Genomic DNA, 16,863 nt, shown 5'->3' on the forward strand with positions numbered 1-16,863 from the left:
AATGCTCTAACATCATGTCTGCCATTTAAATTTAAAATAACTTTCTGGCAGGGAGCAGAGGCTCACACCTGTAATCCCAGCTCTTTGGGAGGCTGAGGCAGGTGGATCACTTGAGTCAGAAGTTCGAAACCGGCCTGGCCAACATGGTGAAACCCTGTCTCTACTAAAAATGCAAAAATTAGATGGGCCTGGTGGCACACGCTTGTGATCACAGCTACACAGGAGGCTGAGGCACGAGAATTGCTTGAACTCAGGAGGCTGAGGTTGTAGTGAGCCAAGATCACACTACTGCACTCCATCCTGGGCAACAGAATGAGACTGTCAAATAACGAAATAACTAACTAACTAACTAACTAACTAACTAACTAACTAACTAAATAAATAACTTTCCTAGCTCTGGGGGGACAAAAAGAACACAAAATTCTTAAGTTATTAAATTAAAAGACACAAAAAATCCTTGAAAAGTAATTTAAAGTCAGAAAAATGACAAGTTATTATGAGTATGGTTTTTAAGTTGACCTAAATTCTTCTGGATAAAACAACCAGAGAGGAAAACAACAACGAAAGAACAGAATCACAGCAGTTTGAGATACACTGAAAGTTGTCACAATTATTATTATTAGTTAATGAACTCTTGAAATAATCATTATCTAGTGTCCAACAGTTCTTAGGAGTGAGTTGTTGATTTAAATGATTAACCAAAGCTTAACATATTTAGAATTTTGGGCTGAATACACAAGAGGCCAGTTTCTTCCTAGCTGCTAATCTGGTCAATCATTAAAAGTACAAGTGTGGCCAGGCGTGGTGGCTCACGCCTGTAATCCCAGCACTTTAGGAGGCTAAGGTGGGCAGATCACTTGAGGTCAGGAGTTTGAGACCAGCCTGGCCAACATGGTGAAACCCCATCTCTACTAAAAATACAAAAACTAGCCAGGTGTGGTGGCACATGCCTGTAATCCCAGCTACTCAGGAGGCTGAGGCAGGAGAATCGCTTGAACCCAGGAGGTGGAGGGTGCAGCGAGCCAAGATCACACCACTGCACTCCAGCCTGGGCGACCGAGCAAGACTCTGTCTCACAAACGAAAGAAAAAAAAAAAAAAGTACATGTGCTAATAAAAGTATAAAAGGATGATTTCAACTCTTACATGCTCTGTTATGTTTTACTAAACTTTAAAAGCCATTCAACTTTTTGGCTTGAGCACAAGTCAAGGGCTTAACACATTCAATGCCTTTTATATCTTTTCATACAAATTTTTAATTGGTAAAAGTCACACACCATAAAATTTACTCTTTTAAAGTAAACAGTTTAGTGGTTTTCAGAATATTCACAAGACTGTACAACCATCACTGCTGTCTAATTCCAGAACACTTTCATTAGCCTCCAAAGAAACTCTTTATCCATGAGCAGGCACTCCCCATTTCTTTGCTCTCCCCAGGTCCTGGCAACCACTAACGTACTTTCTGTCACAATGGATTTGCCTATTCTAAACATTTCATGTAAATAGAATCATACAGTATGTATTCTTTTCTGTCTGGCTTCTTTTACTTAGCATGATGTTTTCAAGAGTTATCCATGTTGCAGCATGCATCAGTACTTCACTTCTTTCTATGGCAGAATAATATTTTATTATACGGCTACAAAACATTTTGTTCATCCATTCATCAGCTGATGAACATCTGGGTTGTTTCCACTTTTTGGCTATTATGAATAATGCTGCTCTGAACATTTGTGTACAGGTTTTTCTGTGGACATATGTTTTCAACTGTCTTGAGTATATACCTAGGAGTAAAATTGTTGGGTCATATGGTAACTCTATGTTTAATTTTTTAACTGTTTCCAAAGTGGCTGACGTACTTTGCATCCCATCAGCAATGTATAAGAGCCCCAGTTTCTCTACATCCTTGCCAACATTTGTTATTGTCCTATATATCTTTTTATACTAAGTTTTCCCCCTATTCTGAATAAGAATTATCAGGGTTTGTGATGAAAACTACTCCAATGATGGCAAAGACCAAAGTCAACAAAGAGACTTCTCCAGGAAAACAACAAAAATGAAGCAGCCCCTCTGAGTGCTTACCTGCTGCAGGTCGGCGAGGGAATACAGGTGGATTTGTTGAAGGAGGTATTCTCTGGGGAAAATTCTGAAAACAAGGGCAGATAGACAAGTGAACTGTGGTGCTGCCAAAACACACATTTTTCTGATAAGTTTCAAAGTCTCAATCAAGAATTCCTTTCCTCTGTCCTCTCCACTTTCCACCTATACTTTTCCTCCTAAGCCTTCTGAGAAATATCTTTTTCTCAGATAATTTTCTTCCCAAAACAGACACCAGAATGGAGGTAAAAGTTTGATCTTTGACTTCTAATGTAATCTTAAGAGCTACAAGCACTGTGTAGTGGCCCAGGCCTGAGGACCAGAACATCAGGTTTCTTGTACCAGCTGTGTTCATAACAAGCTGTGTGATCTCTGCCAAGTCCTCAAATGCCCACCTGGCTTCAGCTTCTTCACGCAGAATGAGGGTGGTTTAATGTGATGTCTCTAAATATCTTTCTAGCTGTATTATTCTATTCTTCTACACAGAAGCTGATAATTACAATACAATGTGGTAATTGAAAATGATAAAGAGTTATGCATGGGGTACATATTTTTTGAGTAGTCTAACATGGTGGATTCCAACCCTGGCTGTCTATTAGAATCACTTGGAGACCTTTTCGAAAACAACAGGGTATATGCCTGGGTAGAGCTCATAAATCAGTGTTAAAGAAAACAAAAACTCTCTTAGTGATTAGTACAGTCAAGGTTTAGAACCACTGGCCTAATAATCTTGCTCATTGGGAAAATCATTATTCAGTCTTTCAATTAAGTATGCATTAGTTGCCAAATCCTAGATATTAAATCATTCATCCTTCCATCCATCCAGTATTGATTAAGCACATACTGCATATCGGGCACTGTATTAGACTACTGAAAACGGAGCAATGAACCAATTAGACGAAGTCCTGACTGGACGGAGGATTAGGGTAGGTGTATTCTAGTAAGGACCTCTCCTGGGAAGTAGGAAAGTCGCTGAAGAATTCTGCTGGAAAGCACTGTTTCACCCACAGGAATGAGACAAGTGACAAGGGCATTATATTCTGGGAAACTGAATGCAGTTCCTAAGGCTGGGCTCCCTTCAACTCTAATGGTTCAGGGCTGCACTTGTGACAGGAAGCCGAGCACAGGCCCAGCACAGCTGGGTAGGGCATAGGAAAAAGTACTCAATTCCTTCATGTAGGATTAGGTTGTCCACAGGAAGGCCCCTGTCATGGAAGGTAGACCATGGTCCCTGGAGGAACCATGAGATGTAATCAACCTCTATTTTCAAAAACACAAACACATGACAGAAATGATCAAGGGATGTCTTCCGAGATTCAAGGCCAGGAATTTCTGACTCCAAAGGCCTACATTCCTTCTAATTTCTTGGGGCTAGGGGTGGGGGAAGGAGGGAGGTAGGTTTGAGCTGACCATCTAATTTAGTAATATCATGCACGTCTCTTCTGGATGGATGTTTATTACTGTAGTTTAGGCCGGTAGCAGTATAGAGCACCGATGCTTTTTGAAGCAGGAAAGCCACACTGGTATGCCTCTGAAGGCAGCAGGGAGGGTGGAGAGACTACAGACAGGTGACAAAGCATGTGAGAGTCTGTTCTAGGGTAGACAAGGGGACAGTGAAAGGAATGAGTGGGTAGATGCCAGAGACTTTTTGGAAGAAGTGAGAACATTGGGAATAAGTGAAAGAGGAGAAGGGGGTCTAAGATGACTCTGAAGTATAGAGCCTGGGGATCAGAATGGTGATGCCATTGGCCAACGGAGGGTAGGCTTCCAAGGGAGGGAATAAAAAACTGAGCTTCCTATCTGCCGAATATCCAGTGCCTGTGTGGGGAACGACAAGCATGGATCTGGGCCTGAGATGTAGAAGACCCAGGGCACTTCTGATGGGAGCACAGAGCAGACAGCTGAAGCCATGGGAATGGAGGGAATGGAGTGAGGAAAAACCTGAATGGGAAGGTGGCTGAACCCAGATGAGGGTTGTTTGTTTTTACTTTGTTTACCTTACAATCTAGAACTATCTAAAAGTGTACTTGTAGTCTGCAATTTTCTCATTATATTTTGAAAAGTATGTTTTTGAAAATAACCAGAATGTTCACATATGCTTCCACAGTTTTTAACATTTCTCTGTATTTGTAAAATGTTCATACCTTCATACTCCTTATCTAGCTTCCCTTAATGCTTACATCTTACCCAACCATGGCATATTGATCAAAAATAAGAAATCAACATTATGCAAATTATAGACTTTATTCAGGTTTCACCCGTTGTTTCACTAATGTCCTTTTGCTGTTCCAAGATCCAAGGACCCAAACTTATCTGCAGGAAAGGAAAACTAGGGCAGTCTTTCAGTGGGACTCAACGGGAGCAGGGTATGACAATATGAGAGACAGAGGATGTTTAGGGGTGACTAAATGGAAGGAATAATCTTACTGAAAGGTAAATGCTTAATAATGAAATCCCTTAAATAAAGTAAAATGAAAGCAATGTGGCAGCAGTGCTAAGAAATGGAGTCCGGTAAGCAGGCTGCAAAATCATTTCAAGACTAGCTCCTGCCTCTTCTTCAGGTTTGTAGAAACATAGGTCATCTGGAGAAAGAGTTAAAAGGAAGATGAAATGATCTATGGCAGGGACAAATGCAGGAGAGCATATCTGTAATGTTTCGCTACTTAAAAATCCTTTCTGCTTTAAAATTCTAAAATTTTTATGATTAGGGATATACAGGATATCAGACTTATTTACAAATTTACAAACCAAATCATACTGGCATACCCTTCCTGGAGTAGTATGCCCAGTCGGTAATCATATAGTCAACAAGTACTTACTGAGTGTCTAAAATAAGGCATTGTGCTACGTGCCGGAGATGAATACTTCAATGAATACAACTGATGAACAACAAAGAGAATTTCCAATTTCTCCTTACTAGGCAGGGTCCTTCTTGCTTCCAAACACTATTCATTATTCTTCTTACAAAAATTAACCAACTTTGGTCACAATCATCTCTAATATTCCTTCAACATTATTTGTACAGTAAGCTAAAGTGGCTATGTATTTATTTAATGTTTCTTTGTGTATATATATTTCACATGTTTATTTTCTCTCTCCTTTTATATGAGATTCTAAGCCCCTCCAGAAACACCTCCTCTACTGTCTTCTCCATCACGCTTCAATGTCTAATACTATAATTTACATGAGGTCAGTCATAACAGACACAAAGAACTGGAAAATGCAATATATGCAGGAAAGATAAAGGAACCCAGCTTATTGTGTCTGGAGAAGATGTTGTGTCCAAGAGATTTAGTGGTGGCCATTAAAAATAAAGACTTTTAAGAGAGATAATGCCAATCATCTTTTTTTCCTCCCTGGAGGACGGGAGTTGTAGTATGAAAGCACTGAAGTCAAATATGGTAATATATTTCCTGAGAGGGAAGACCGGTAGGTATTAAAATGCATCTCTTATAGTAATGCTTTTTAATGTAAATGAAAGAAGAAAAAGGTTTTTTTGCAGCTGTTTAGAGCTAGAGACTCAGTCTTCTGCTTAGAGGAGGTAAGGGTTTCCAAGGCAGGGCCAGATAACTTACGCTCACTGCCATTTATTCCTCTTTCCCCTAAGGCAGACTGAATTTGCAAGACATTCTCTAAATATTTTCTTTAGGAAGACCAAACACAGGGAAACTCAGGGTAAATATGGACCTAAAAGCCAAGCTTGGGAAAGCGTGGGCTGCGGCAACTTCCCATCTGGCTGACTCCAAGGGCTTTCCTCTGCTGTGGCTGAGGTCCTACAAGTGGGTCTGACGGGAGTCCTTTAGGAAATGAATGGGAAAAGTAAAGATTCCCAGAGCCAGTTTGCCTTAAACTCTGATTAGTAGAAAGGGGTCTGAAAAACAGGACTAAGGAAGAGGAGTTGTCTTGGTGGGGGAAAGGGTAGCTCAGATGTTGGAACTCTCTTTGGAAGGCTCAAGCGGAGTCACCTGTGAGTCCAAGTGCGCGATTTGTGGGCCCCCAGCTTATAGGTTTTAGGTGAAGCCCTGAGAAAAAGTGACAGCCCCAGGGGACACATGCTGGGACATGAGAAAAGACTGGCTCCGGGTGAAACAGTACTATTAATATTTAGGAGTAGATAAACAGGAAGAGGACTGGGAAGGAGTAGGTTGACAGGGAGGAGAAAGAGCAGAAGAGCCAGCACCAGGGAAGCCAAGGAAGGAGATAATTTCATGAAGGAAGAAGGTGGTCAATGGCATCAACAGTAGTGGAGAGGTCAGATAACGTGAGGAAGACTCTCAGGAGGCCTGGAAAGTGCCTGCTGCCAAACAGGAATCCATCAGTGACCTCAGACAGGGTGGTTTCCGTGGAGGGGGAGGAAAGACTGGAGAGGGGTGAGGATTGTGGGTTACCCTTTTATGAAGTCAACTTTAAAGAAAAGGAGGGAAATCAGGCCACAGCTAAAGAAGGATGTAGGACTAAGAAAGGATTTTTTTACTCGGGATGCTGAGGCAGGAGAATGGCGTAAACCCAGGAGGCAGAGCTTGCAGCAGTGAGCTGAGATCTGGCCACTGCACTCCAGCCTGGGCGACAGAGCGAGACTCCGTCTCAAAAAAAAAAAAAAAAAAAAAAGGATTTTTTTTTTTTTTTAAACATAAGAGAGACTTGGGCATACTTAAACACTAACATTAAGAAGCTACTATAGAAACAAAAGCAGAAGACACAAAAGTAGAGATAATTGATGAAGCCTGATCTTCAAAAGGCCTAAAGGAAATGGGATGTGGACCCAGCTGGAAGCTCTTTCAAACACATTTGCACATGTGTATGTGCATGCAGGAAAACATACACACACACACACTCCCCACCATGGTGCGCGCGCGCGCGCGCACACACACACACACACACACACACACACACAGACACTCCCCACACACAGTATTTTATTAACTGAAATGGTTCAAGTTGTTACTAAAATGTTATATAAAAAAGATTAATAATTACTTAAAGGGGCACAGCGGCTCACACCTGTAATCCCAGCACTTTGGGAGGGTAAGGTGGGAGGATCACTTGAGCTCAGAAGTTTGGGACCAGACTGGGCAACATACCAAGACCCCATCTCTACAAAAAATACAAAAATTAGCTGAGGGTCCAGGAGCAGTGGCTCACGTCTGTAATCCCAGAACTTTGGGAGGCCAAGGCGGGCTGATCATCAGAGGATGGGAGTTCGAGACCAGTCTGATTAACATGGAAAAACCCCATCTCTACTAAAAATACAAAAAAATTAGCTGGGCATGGTTGTGCATGCCTATAATCCCAGCTACTCAGGAGACTGAGGCAGGAGAATCGCTTGAACCCAGGAGGTGGAGGTTGTGGTGAGCCGAGATCGCGCCATTGCACTCCAGCCTGGGCAATAAGAATGAAACTCCGTCTCAAAAAAAAGAATAAAATAAAATAAAAATAAAAATAAATAAAAATAAAATAAAATAAATTAGCTGGGGGTAGCGGTGAATGCCTGTGGTCCCAACTACTCAAGAGGCTGCAGGAGGAGGATCAATTGAGCCCTGGAGGTTGAGGCTGCAGGGAGCCATGATCATGCTACTGCACAGAGCCAAAGAATAAATGAGATAAGAAGAGTCAACTCCACACTTCACTCACCAAAGGAAACGGTGTCACTAGCAGATAGCACTACCGAATTTCCTGGTAGCAAAAAACATTGAAGAAACGTGCTAGAAGATCATGAAAACCAACTAGCACGATTGCTTCTAGTGCTAACATTTTCTATTTTATCATCTTCAGAATCGCCTGACACACTGGGAAGGTAACTTAGGCTTCATTTATAGATTGCTCTAATGAGAAAGGTGAGAAAAGATGAAAATTAAAAAGGAAAAAGGTCATATATGATTCAGAGCCTTTATATGATGTAGCTGGTACTTGGGGTTAAAAATGCAGAGATAATTGCCTATGAAATCAAAGGCAGTAATCTTAACAAAAAGGTAGAAGGGGCTCATTCCATTTTGTTCCATGACATTAAGTCAAATAAATCAAGACTCATTTAACTTGATTAATTTCTGAAAAGTTCAACTCAGCTCCCACCAAGCCCCAGTGCTCACAAGAAAAAAGGGATTGGGTCAGGCTCTGAAGTAGGCAGACCCTTTGCAAGGTTCTGATAGATTTGATAATATTACCATTTTCCTGAAGCTCAGTTCTTAGAGATGCACAAATGGCATTTAAAGACTCAATGATTAAAATGGGGGAAAAATTTTCAATGGAAATATCTTAGACAGGCTTTAAAGAAAAGACCCACAACACACACACACGTAAAATTAAAATGATAGCACAACACCAAAAGCAAACTCCACAATTTGATTCCAAATGATAAGGGTCTAAATAAAGAATATGGATAAGATGCATAAGGAATAATTTTAAAAGGAAAACCATTTATTCACGTAGTTTTACTGTCTTCCAAGAATATGTGCTCCAGGGTAGGTAATTTGTATTAAGTCGAGACGGCCAGTGTCTTTCCTTTGGAGGGCACATATACCCACACCGAAATCAGCAAAAAGCACTACGAAGCATCCCCAGGGAGATGCAATTTGGTGTTCTTGATATAAGCTGCAAACTCTTCCTGAAATAGTTACATTAGGCTGGATGTGGACAGGACTTGTATGTCCAGCCATACTCTGAGCTAATGGAAAAACAATTTTAAATCAAAGGCACATATTTCGATAGCAGCCCATGTGAAAGAAACAAGCTTCAATCACTTTTCTAGGTACCTCATTTTGCTAATCTCATTGGCTGAAAAAATGGCAAGATTGCACCAGATATTATATCTTGGCAGGTAGTTACAGGAAATAAGGGTCTATTTTACCTGCTCATTCAGAAATCGTACTTAGGTTTCTTAGCAACAATCTAAAGCCTCGAGCAGAAATATTTGGGATGTAATTTTAATTGTGATTATTGTGGCATCTGATTATAAAAATGATAGATTATATCATAGCTGTTATATACCTAGCTCAAATTCTTAAGGTGTTTAACAGTTGCAAGAATATAACACTTGTCCTGCAATGAGTTTTATTTTTGTTTTCTCTTAGAAAATTATTTTAGAGGCTGGGCACGGTGGTTCACATCTGTAATCCCAGCACTTTGGGAGGCCAAGGTAGGTGGATCACCTGAGGTCAGGAGTTCGAGACCATTCTGGCAAACATGGTGAAACTCCATCTCTTCTAAAAATACAAAAGAAAAAAATTAGCTGGGTATGGTGGCTCACACCTGTAATCACAGCTGCTAGGGAGGCTGAGGCAGGAGAATCACTTGAACCCAGGAGGTGGAGGTTGCAGTGAGCCAAGATTGCACCATTGCACTCCAGCCCAGGTGACTAAGTGAGACTTCGTCTCAAAAAAAAAAAAAAGGAAAAAAAAGAAAATGATTTTAGAGAATTTATATATTTCATTGAATCTCAGAATAAGAGAAAATAACATCCTGGCTTTTTGAAAGATCTCTGAGTAAATAAAGAGCTATGAATGTATGCAGATTAGTAGAATTAACATATAACTTTCCAGAGTTCCTTTTGAAAGTTTTCAAATCTATTTAGTCGTGAATGACACTGCAGACAGTCTGTAGCACCCTTTTACAGTACTGATACTGGTATATACATAATTTGCTGAATTAGATCTCTGGAGAAAAAGAAGGAAGAGGGAGGAGCTATTAGGATATCAGGAAGATAGATGACTCGAAAACCACACTTTTAGAAGTCATCTAATGGAAAAGAATTCTTGAAGCAGAATGAGAAGAATGGTTGCTATCAAAACTACCAAAATGACCTCCTTTATTTCTGAGTCCTGATAGATTCTGCAGCTAATCTGGTAAGGCTAAGGCCCCAGCTGCAGCTGATGAAATTTTTAACTAGCTAACTGGAAAAGTAGCCACAAAAGTCTGAGTAACCTTAAATCTTACAGAAAACATCAAGAGTTGTTTTCATTTACTGAGCTTAAAGAAGTGTTATCAGCAAGTTTGAAGAGCTAATACTTACTGGTCTTTAATGAGACTAATTTAGTGCTAATATGTTTGCTAAAATAGACTTATTCTTCTAAAATTCAGTAGTAACCAGACTTTGCACATTTCAGTCTCAGATTTTGCTTGCAAGATATTCCTCATATGCAGCTCAGAGACATTGCAACTCCAGTCTGTGTAGATTGTGCTTTTAGAGTTAGGCTGCCCTGGTCAGGCAGGGTGGCTCATGCTTGTAATCCCAGCACTTTGGGAGGCTGAGGCAGAGGATCCCTTAAACCCAGGAGATTGAGAGGAGCCCTAGCAACACAGTGAGACCCTGTCTCTACAAAAATAAAAAATAAAAAAATTAGGTGGGCATGGTGGCACACACCTGTAGTCCCAGCTCTCAAGAAGCTGAAGTAGGATTGTTTGAGCTTGGGAGGTCAAGGCTGCAGTGAGCTGTGGTCATATCACGGCACTGAGCAACAGTGATACCTTGTCTCAAAAAGAAAAAAGAAAAAAAAAAAGAAAATTCTGCCCTAAGAGACATGTTCTTAATAAACTGCCCTCCCAGATCAAGTGTATTTGATTTATAACAGCATGCAATCTTTTCTCTCTGTATTAGATAATCCTTCTACCTAATATATTTGACTTTTTAGGGGGTGAGGGGAGAAGAGGGGCTGTTGATATGAAGTGATTCTACCAGCTCATTTAGTATTAGATTGCTCATGCAATCTTTTGTTGAGTACACTGAATAATCCCCACCTACTTCTTCCAAGATCAATGACATGTAGGTATGCCCACATATCAAAACACCATTTTCACTCATTTCATGATGTTTAGACAAATATTTACCAGCATAAAAAAGATGTTCACAATATACTAAGTGAAATGGTTAAGGATAGTATGTACAGTATATACTTTCAGTCCTGGGTGTGGTGGCTCACACCTGTAATCCCAGCACTTTGGGAGGCTGAGGTGGGCAGATCACAAGGTCAGGAGATTGAGACCATCCTGGCTAACATGGTGAAACCCCATCTCTACTAAAAATACAAAAAATTAGCCAGGTGTGGTGGCGGGCACCTGTAGTCCCAGCTACTCCGGAGGCTGAGGCAGGAGAATGGCATGAACCTGGGAGGCGGAGCTTGCAGTGAGCCGAGATCGAGCCATTGCACTGCAGCCTGGGTGGCAGAGTGAGACTCCATTACAAACAAACAAACAAACAAACAAATAAAAACAGCTTTCATGGGGAAAAATCATCTGCAGAGGAAAAGGTCTGGGAGGATATGCATCAAAGTGGTAGGATATGGGTGGCTTTCTTATTTTTGTTTTCTATGATGAACAGTATTCTTTTGTAATAAGAGAAAAAATAAGTTTGGCCAAATTGGGCAGAATCTTCATTCATTTAATTAATTTATTCAACAAGTATTTATTAGCCCCCACGATATGTATAGCTCTAAGCAGTGAATATAACAGATAAAAAGTCATGACCTTTTGTAGCTTACATCTAGTAGAAAGGGCAGAGCCAGTGCATGTGGCTGCATAGTTTGAACAAAGCAAAACATCTACATTCACACCTGATGGCCTAAGAGACGGAGACAGACAAAATAAAATATCAGGTTTTATGGTAATAAGTAAGCAGAGAAAGAAGACAGAAGGCATGTGTGGTGGACAGTGGGGTGCAAACAGACACTGTGTTGCCATTTAAAACAGAGTGGTCAGGGATGCTTCATTAAGTCATGGCTGCTCAAAGACCTAAAAGAGTTAGGAAGCAAGCTTGGTTTCACACTGAGAAACAAACCGATAAAAAAAAGAAAAAGGAAAAAAAAAAAGGAAGCAATCTCAGCAGTTACAGAGGGAATGGAAAAGCAAGGATGGAAACTCAGGTAGCAGCCAGCCTGGTATGCCCAAGGACCAACAGAAAGGCCAGTGTGACTGGAACAAAGTGAATGAGGGGAAAGTAGTGGGCGATGAGGCAGAGAGGTAATGGGAGATGAGACCAGGTACGCCCTGGGCTTTCACTTGAAGCGAGAGGTGAAACTATTCATTTGGGCCAGGAGTGACATCATCTAATTTATATATTAGCTATAGTCTTAAGAACAGACTGAAGGGGGCTAAGGGTGGTGCAGGAGACCAGTTACTGGAATAATTCAGGCGAAAGGTGATGGTGGACCCCACCTGCAGCAGTGCAAGTGGTGAAAAGTGGATAGATTTTGAAGCTGAAGCTGACAGGGTTTGCTGACTGGATGTGGAATATGAGAGGTGTTTGGTTTGAATCACTGGATGGACAGAGATGCCATGAAGCAAGATGGGAAATACTGCAGGAGGAGTGGTTTGCAATGTGAGTGGGGGTGGATGGGAATACTAGGAGCTCAGTTTTGGACATATTAAGGTTAAGACGTTATTAGACGGCCACAGAGCATTCCAACCTTTGGACTTAGCCTCAGCTATAGTGAACTCACTAGAAAGACAGTTTTTTTCTGGCGTAACAAGGGAAGGAGGGAGAAGGCAGTCTTGGTAAATCAAGTGACATTTATGGAGACTGGTCTAAGAGCAGAGTAAGCTGCTAAATTTTGCTTGAAGGAAGAGGAAGCAACAAGTCTGTCAGGACACACACACACACACACACACACACACACCCCCACCCCACACATTTTTTTTCTGGTATTCATCAGGACAGTGTTAATAAAAATGGCAATCTTTATAATAGAAATTTCTCACCATTCAGTAAAACTGATATTTCAGTGGGAACTCCTGCTGGATATAATCATAATTTCAAATAAAATGTGAGACCAAAGACAGGAAGAGATGGCTTAGAAGAATCACTTTGGGTATTCTCTTGAGACTCTCAAGCCAAGCCATTAAATTGCTTCGGAATGGTCTAAGTCAAGGACTTAACCTGACAAACACGTAGGAGCAAATGCTCCCTGAGAACACAATTCTGTCCTAAGCAACCAGGGAAAGAGGCCTAATATTGCCTACTGCCCTTAACTAGTGCTGGAGAGAGATGAGTTTTACATTTATACCATAATGGGTTGTGGATTTGTCAGGCACCCCAAGCCCCCCAATCACATTTTTGATGATTGAGAATGGGAAATACTGAAGCATCCACATAAATTTCCCTGGACTGGATTTCACTTCAGCACTCAGAAGAGAAAATATGACTTACACTGGGATTTCTGAAAAGCTAGTCCAAACAGCTGGTGTCAGTCTGGTGATGTTTTTAGCAGTCCAAAGAAAAATTTTAGAGAAAAAAAATGTAGAACAATTTCTTTTTTTTTTTTTTTTTTGAGACGGAGTCTCGCTCTGTCGCCCAGGCTGGAGTGCAGTGGCCGGATCTCAGCTCACTGCAAGTTCCACCTCCCGGGTTTACGCCATCCTCCTGCCTCAGCCTCCCGAGTAGCTGGGACTACAGGTGCCCGCCAACTCGCCCGGCTAGTTTTTTGTATTTTTTAGTAGAGACGGGGTTTCGCTGTGTTAGCCAGGATGGTCTCGATCTTCTGACCTCGTGATCCGCCCATCTCGGCCTCCCAAAGTGCTGGGATTACAGGCTTGAGCCACCGCGCCCGGCCAGAACAATTTCTAAATCTACTTGATTTTAAAAAGCTGTTTGATTTCTAAAGCAGTTTGCCTATTTTTTTTTCTAGTATTACTATGTTCTTATGTGAAATGATGGTGAGAAATAGAGGGTCATGTTTTTAGTTCTGTTTTGGCTAAAGATATTGATAAGGCAATCCTATAGTTATCTTCACATTTTTGTTTTAAGTTGACAGGTCTGGGACACAGGAAGGTCTGGCAAATGCTGACCTGGAGTAAATGCATTTGCTGGCACTAACCCAATTGTCATGCCTGGTTCTCCACGGCTGATCAAGCTTGCCACGAGCACAGGAGTGGCTGTCTCAGCAATCCGCCTCCCTGTTCAAGGGACACCACTGTCTGCCACCTCCCTGCCTTCCTTTACACTCTCAGAGTGTAGCATCTTAGAGTCATCGTTCCATTCCTTCCTTCCCTCCCTCCATCCCTCCCTTCCTTCTTTCCTACTTTTTTTGATGTTGTCTCACTCTGTTGCCAGGCTGGAGTACAGTGGCGCTATCTTGGTGCACTGCAACCTCCGCCTCCTGGGTTCAAGTGATTCTCCTGCTTCAGCCTCCTGAGTACCTGGGATTACAGGCACGCGCCACCACACCCAGCTAATTTTTGTATTTTCAGTAGAGATGGGGTTTCATCATGTTAGCCAGGACGGTCTCAATCTCTTGACCTTGCAATCTGCCTGCCTCAGTTTTCCAAAGTGCTAGGATTACAGGTGTGAGCCATCGCACCTGGCCTCTCTTCTTTTTAAAAAATTATTATTAAATATTTTTAACTGACATATGACTATATGTATTGATAGGGTATGATGTACTATTTCAATACATTATACAATGTATAATAAATCAGGGTAATTAGCACATCTATCATCTCAAATGTTTATCATTTCTTTATGGCAGGAACATTCAAATGTACTCTTCTAGCTATTTGAAAATATACAACAAATTATTGTTAACTATATTCACCCTACAGTGCTACAGAATGCCAGAACCTATTTCTCTAACTGTAATTTGTATTTGTTAACCAACCTCTCCTTAACCCTCTCATCCCTCTACCGTTCCCCACCTTTAGTGACCACTGTTCTACTCTCTACTTCTATGTGATCCACTTTTTGAGTTCCTGCATATGAGTGAGAACATGGAGTATTTGTCTCTCTGTGCTTGGCTTATTTCACTTAACATAACATTGTCTAGGCTCATCCATATTGCTGCGAATGACAGGATTTCACTCTTTTTTATGGCTGAATGGTACTTCATTGTGTATATTTACCACATTTTCTTTGTCCATTTGATGGACACTTCCACAGTGAATAGTGGGATCCCCACAAACAGGAGGATGCAGATATCCATTTGACATAATGATTTCCTTTTTTGGGGCTATACACCCAGTAATAGGATTGCTGGATCATATGGTAGCTCTATTTCTAGTTTTTTGAGGAAGCTCCATGCTGTTTTCCATAGAGTCTGTGCTAATTTACATTCACACCAACAGTTTATAAGAATTCCCTTAGCCGGGCGCGGTGGCTCACGCCTGTAATCCCAGCACTTTGGGAGGCCGAGGCGGGCGGATCACTAGGTCAGGAGATCGAGACCACGGTGAAACCCCGTCTCTACTAAAATACAAAAAATTAGTCGGGCGCGGTGGTGGGTGCCTGTAGTCCCAGCTACTCAGGAGGCTGAGGCAGGAGAATGGCGTGAACCCAGGAGGCGGAGCTTTCAGTGAGCCGGAGATCACGCCACTGCACTCCAGCCTGGGGGACAGAGCAAGGCTCCATCTCAAAAAAAAAAAAAAAAAAAAGTTCTCTTTTCTCCACATCCTTGCTGGTGGTTGTTATTTTCTGTCTTTTTGATAGTAGCCATTCTAACTGGGGTGAGATGGTATCTCCTTGTGGTTTTGATTTGCATTTCCCTGATGCTTAGTGATGCTTTCTCTTCTTTCTAAATATCAACTGTCCCACCTATCTAAAAGGGCTGCTGTAAAGAACAAATAATACATTTAAGGGGAAGTACTTTGTGATTAATGAAATCATAATTATCTTTATATACAGTAAACTATTCTACACATAATTACGATTATTAACAAGCTTTTATTGCACCGCTAGCATGTGTGGTCTTCTATTTTAGGTTTCGAGGACAATTGTGGCCTTTAAGGGCCTTCTGATCTAGCCAGCAAGAGAGGATATATACATACGGAGATGAAAACCATCCAAGCCCTTAAGTGCCAAATGTGTGGTCCAGATGATCACTGCTGGAAGAGACCAGAGAAGGGATCAGCTACTGAGGACAGGTGGGAAGAGGCAGCACTTGAGTTGGCTTTAAAGTAAGGAAAGCCAAGTCAAGTCGAGTCGAGAGGACTGGGAGGCAGCTGGTGTCAAGGAAATGAGTATGTCACTTTGGCTGGGCTGGGGTGGCTGTGGTCCATCAGGAACACAGTGGAAGATTCTGGCTCGTGGTGTGGTCCACATAGGAACCATGTGGATGTCAAAGTTGTGCATGTAGGTCAGGGTCAGATGACAGAGAACCTTGAAAACCCATCCAAGAGTGTTGCTTTATCCTGTAGGTAGCTGAACTACTCACTGTCTAATAAGACCATTTTACAGTAGCACCTATGTTAGAGGGACTGAGGAGGGGTGCCATGGGGCGGGGGGTAGGATCCCCAGTTAGAAAATTATTAAAATAAAAAAAAAGAAAAAAAGAAAATTATTAAAATAGCTGGGCGTGGTGGCTCATGCCTGTAATCCCAGTACTTTAGGAGGTGGAGGCAGGAGGATCACCTGAGGTCAGGGGTTTGAGACCAGCCTGACCAACATGGAGAAACTCCATCTCTACAAAAAATACAACATTTGGCCGGGCGCGGTGGCTCAAGCCTGTAATCCCAGCACTTTGGGAGGCCGAGACGGGCGGATCACGAGGTCAGGGGATCGAGACCATCCTGGCTAACACGGTGAAACCCCGTCTCTACTAAAAAATACAAAAAACTAGCCGGGCGTGGTGGCGGGCGCCTGTAGTCCCAGCTACTCAGGAGGCTGAGGCAGGAGAATGGTGTGAACCCGGGAGGCGGAGCTTGCAGTGAGCTGAGAACCGGCCACTGCACTCCAGCCTGGGTGACAGAGCAAGACTCCGTCTCAAAAAAAAAAAAAAACAAAAAACAAAATTAGCTGGGTGTGGTGGCACATGCCTGTAATCCCAGCTACCTGGGAGGCTGAGGCAGGAGAATT

At 41.9% G+C, this 16,863-nt stretch overlaps 1 protein-coding gene across 9 annotated transcripts in view; it reads right to left on the reverse strand.

The window, feature by feature from the left end:
* The window catches only part of PLEKHM3 (pleckstrin homology domain containing M3), a 225,924-nt gene that overhangs the window by 102,571 nt on the left and 106,490 nt on the right, over positions 1 to 16,863 (reverse strand). For all 9 annotated transcript variants that reach the window (XM_023219826.2, XM_023219834.1, XM_023219795.3 and 6 more), the window contains one exon: positions 2,079 to 2,142. In XM_023219826.2, the coding sequence (XP_023075594.1) occupies positions 2,079 to 2,142 (64 nt within the window). The remainder of the gene's footprint in view (positions 1 to 2,078; positions 2,143 to 16,863) is intronic.

Source organism: Piliocolobus tephrosceles, chromosome 11 (genome assembly GCF_002776525.5).
Source record: "Piliocolobus tephrosceles isolate RC106 chromosome 11, ASM277652v3, whole genome shotgun sequence".
NCBI lineage: Eukaryota > Metazoa > Chordata > Mammalia > Primates > Cercopithecidae > Piliocolobus > Piliocolobus tephrosceles.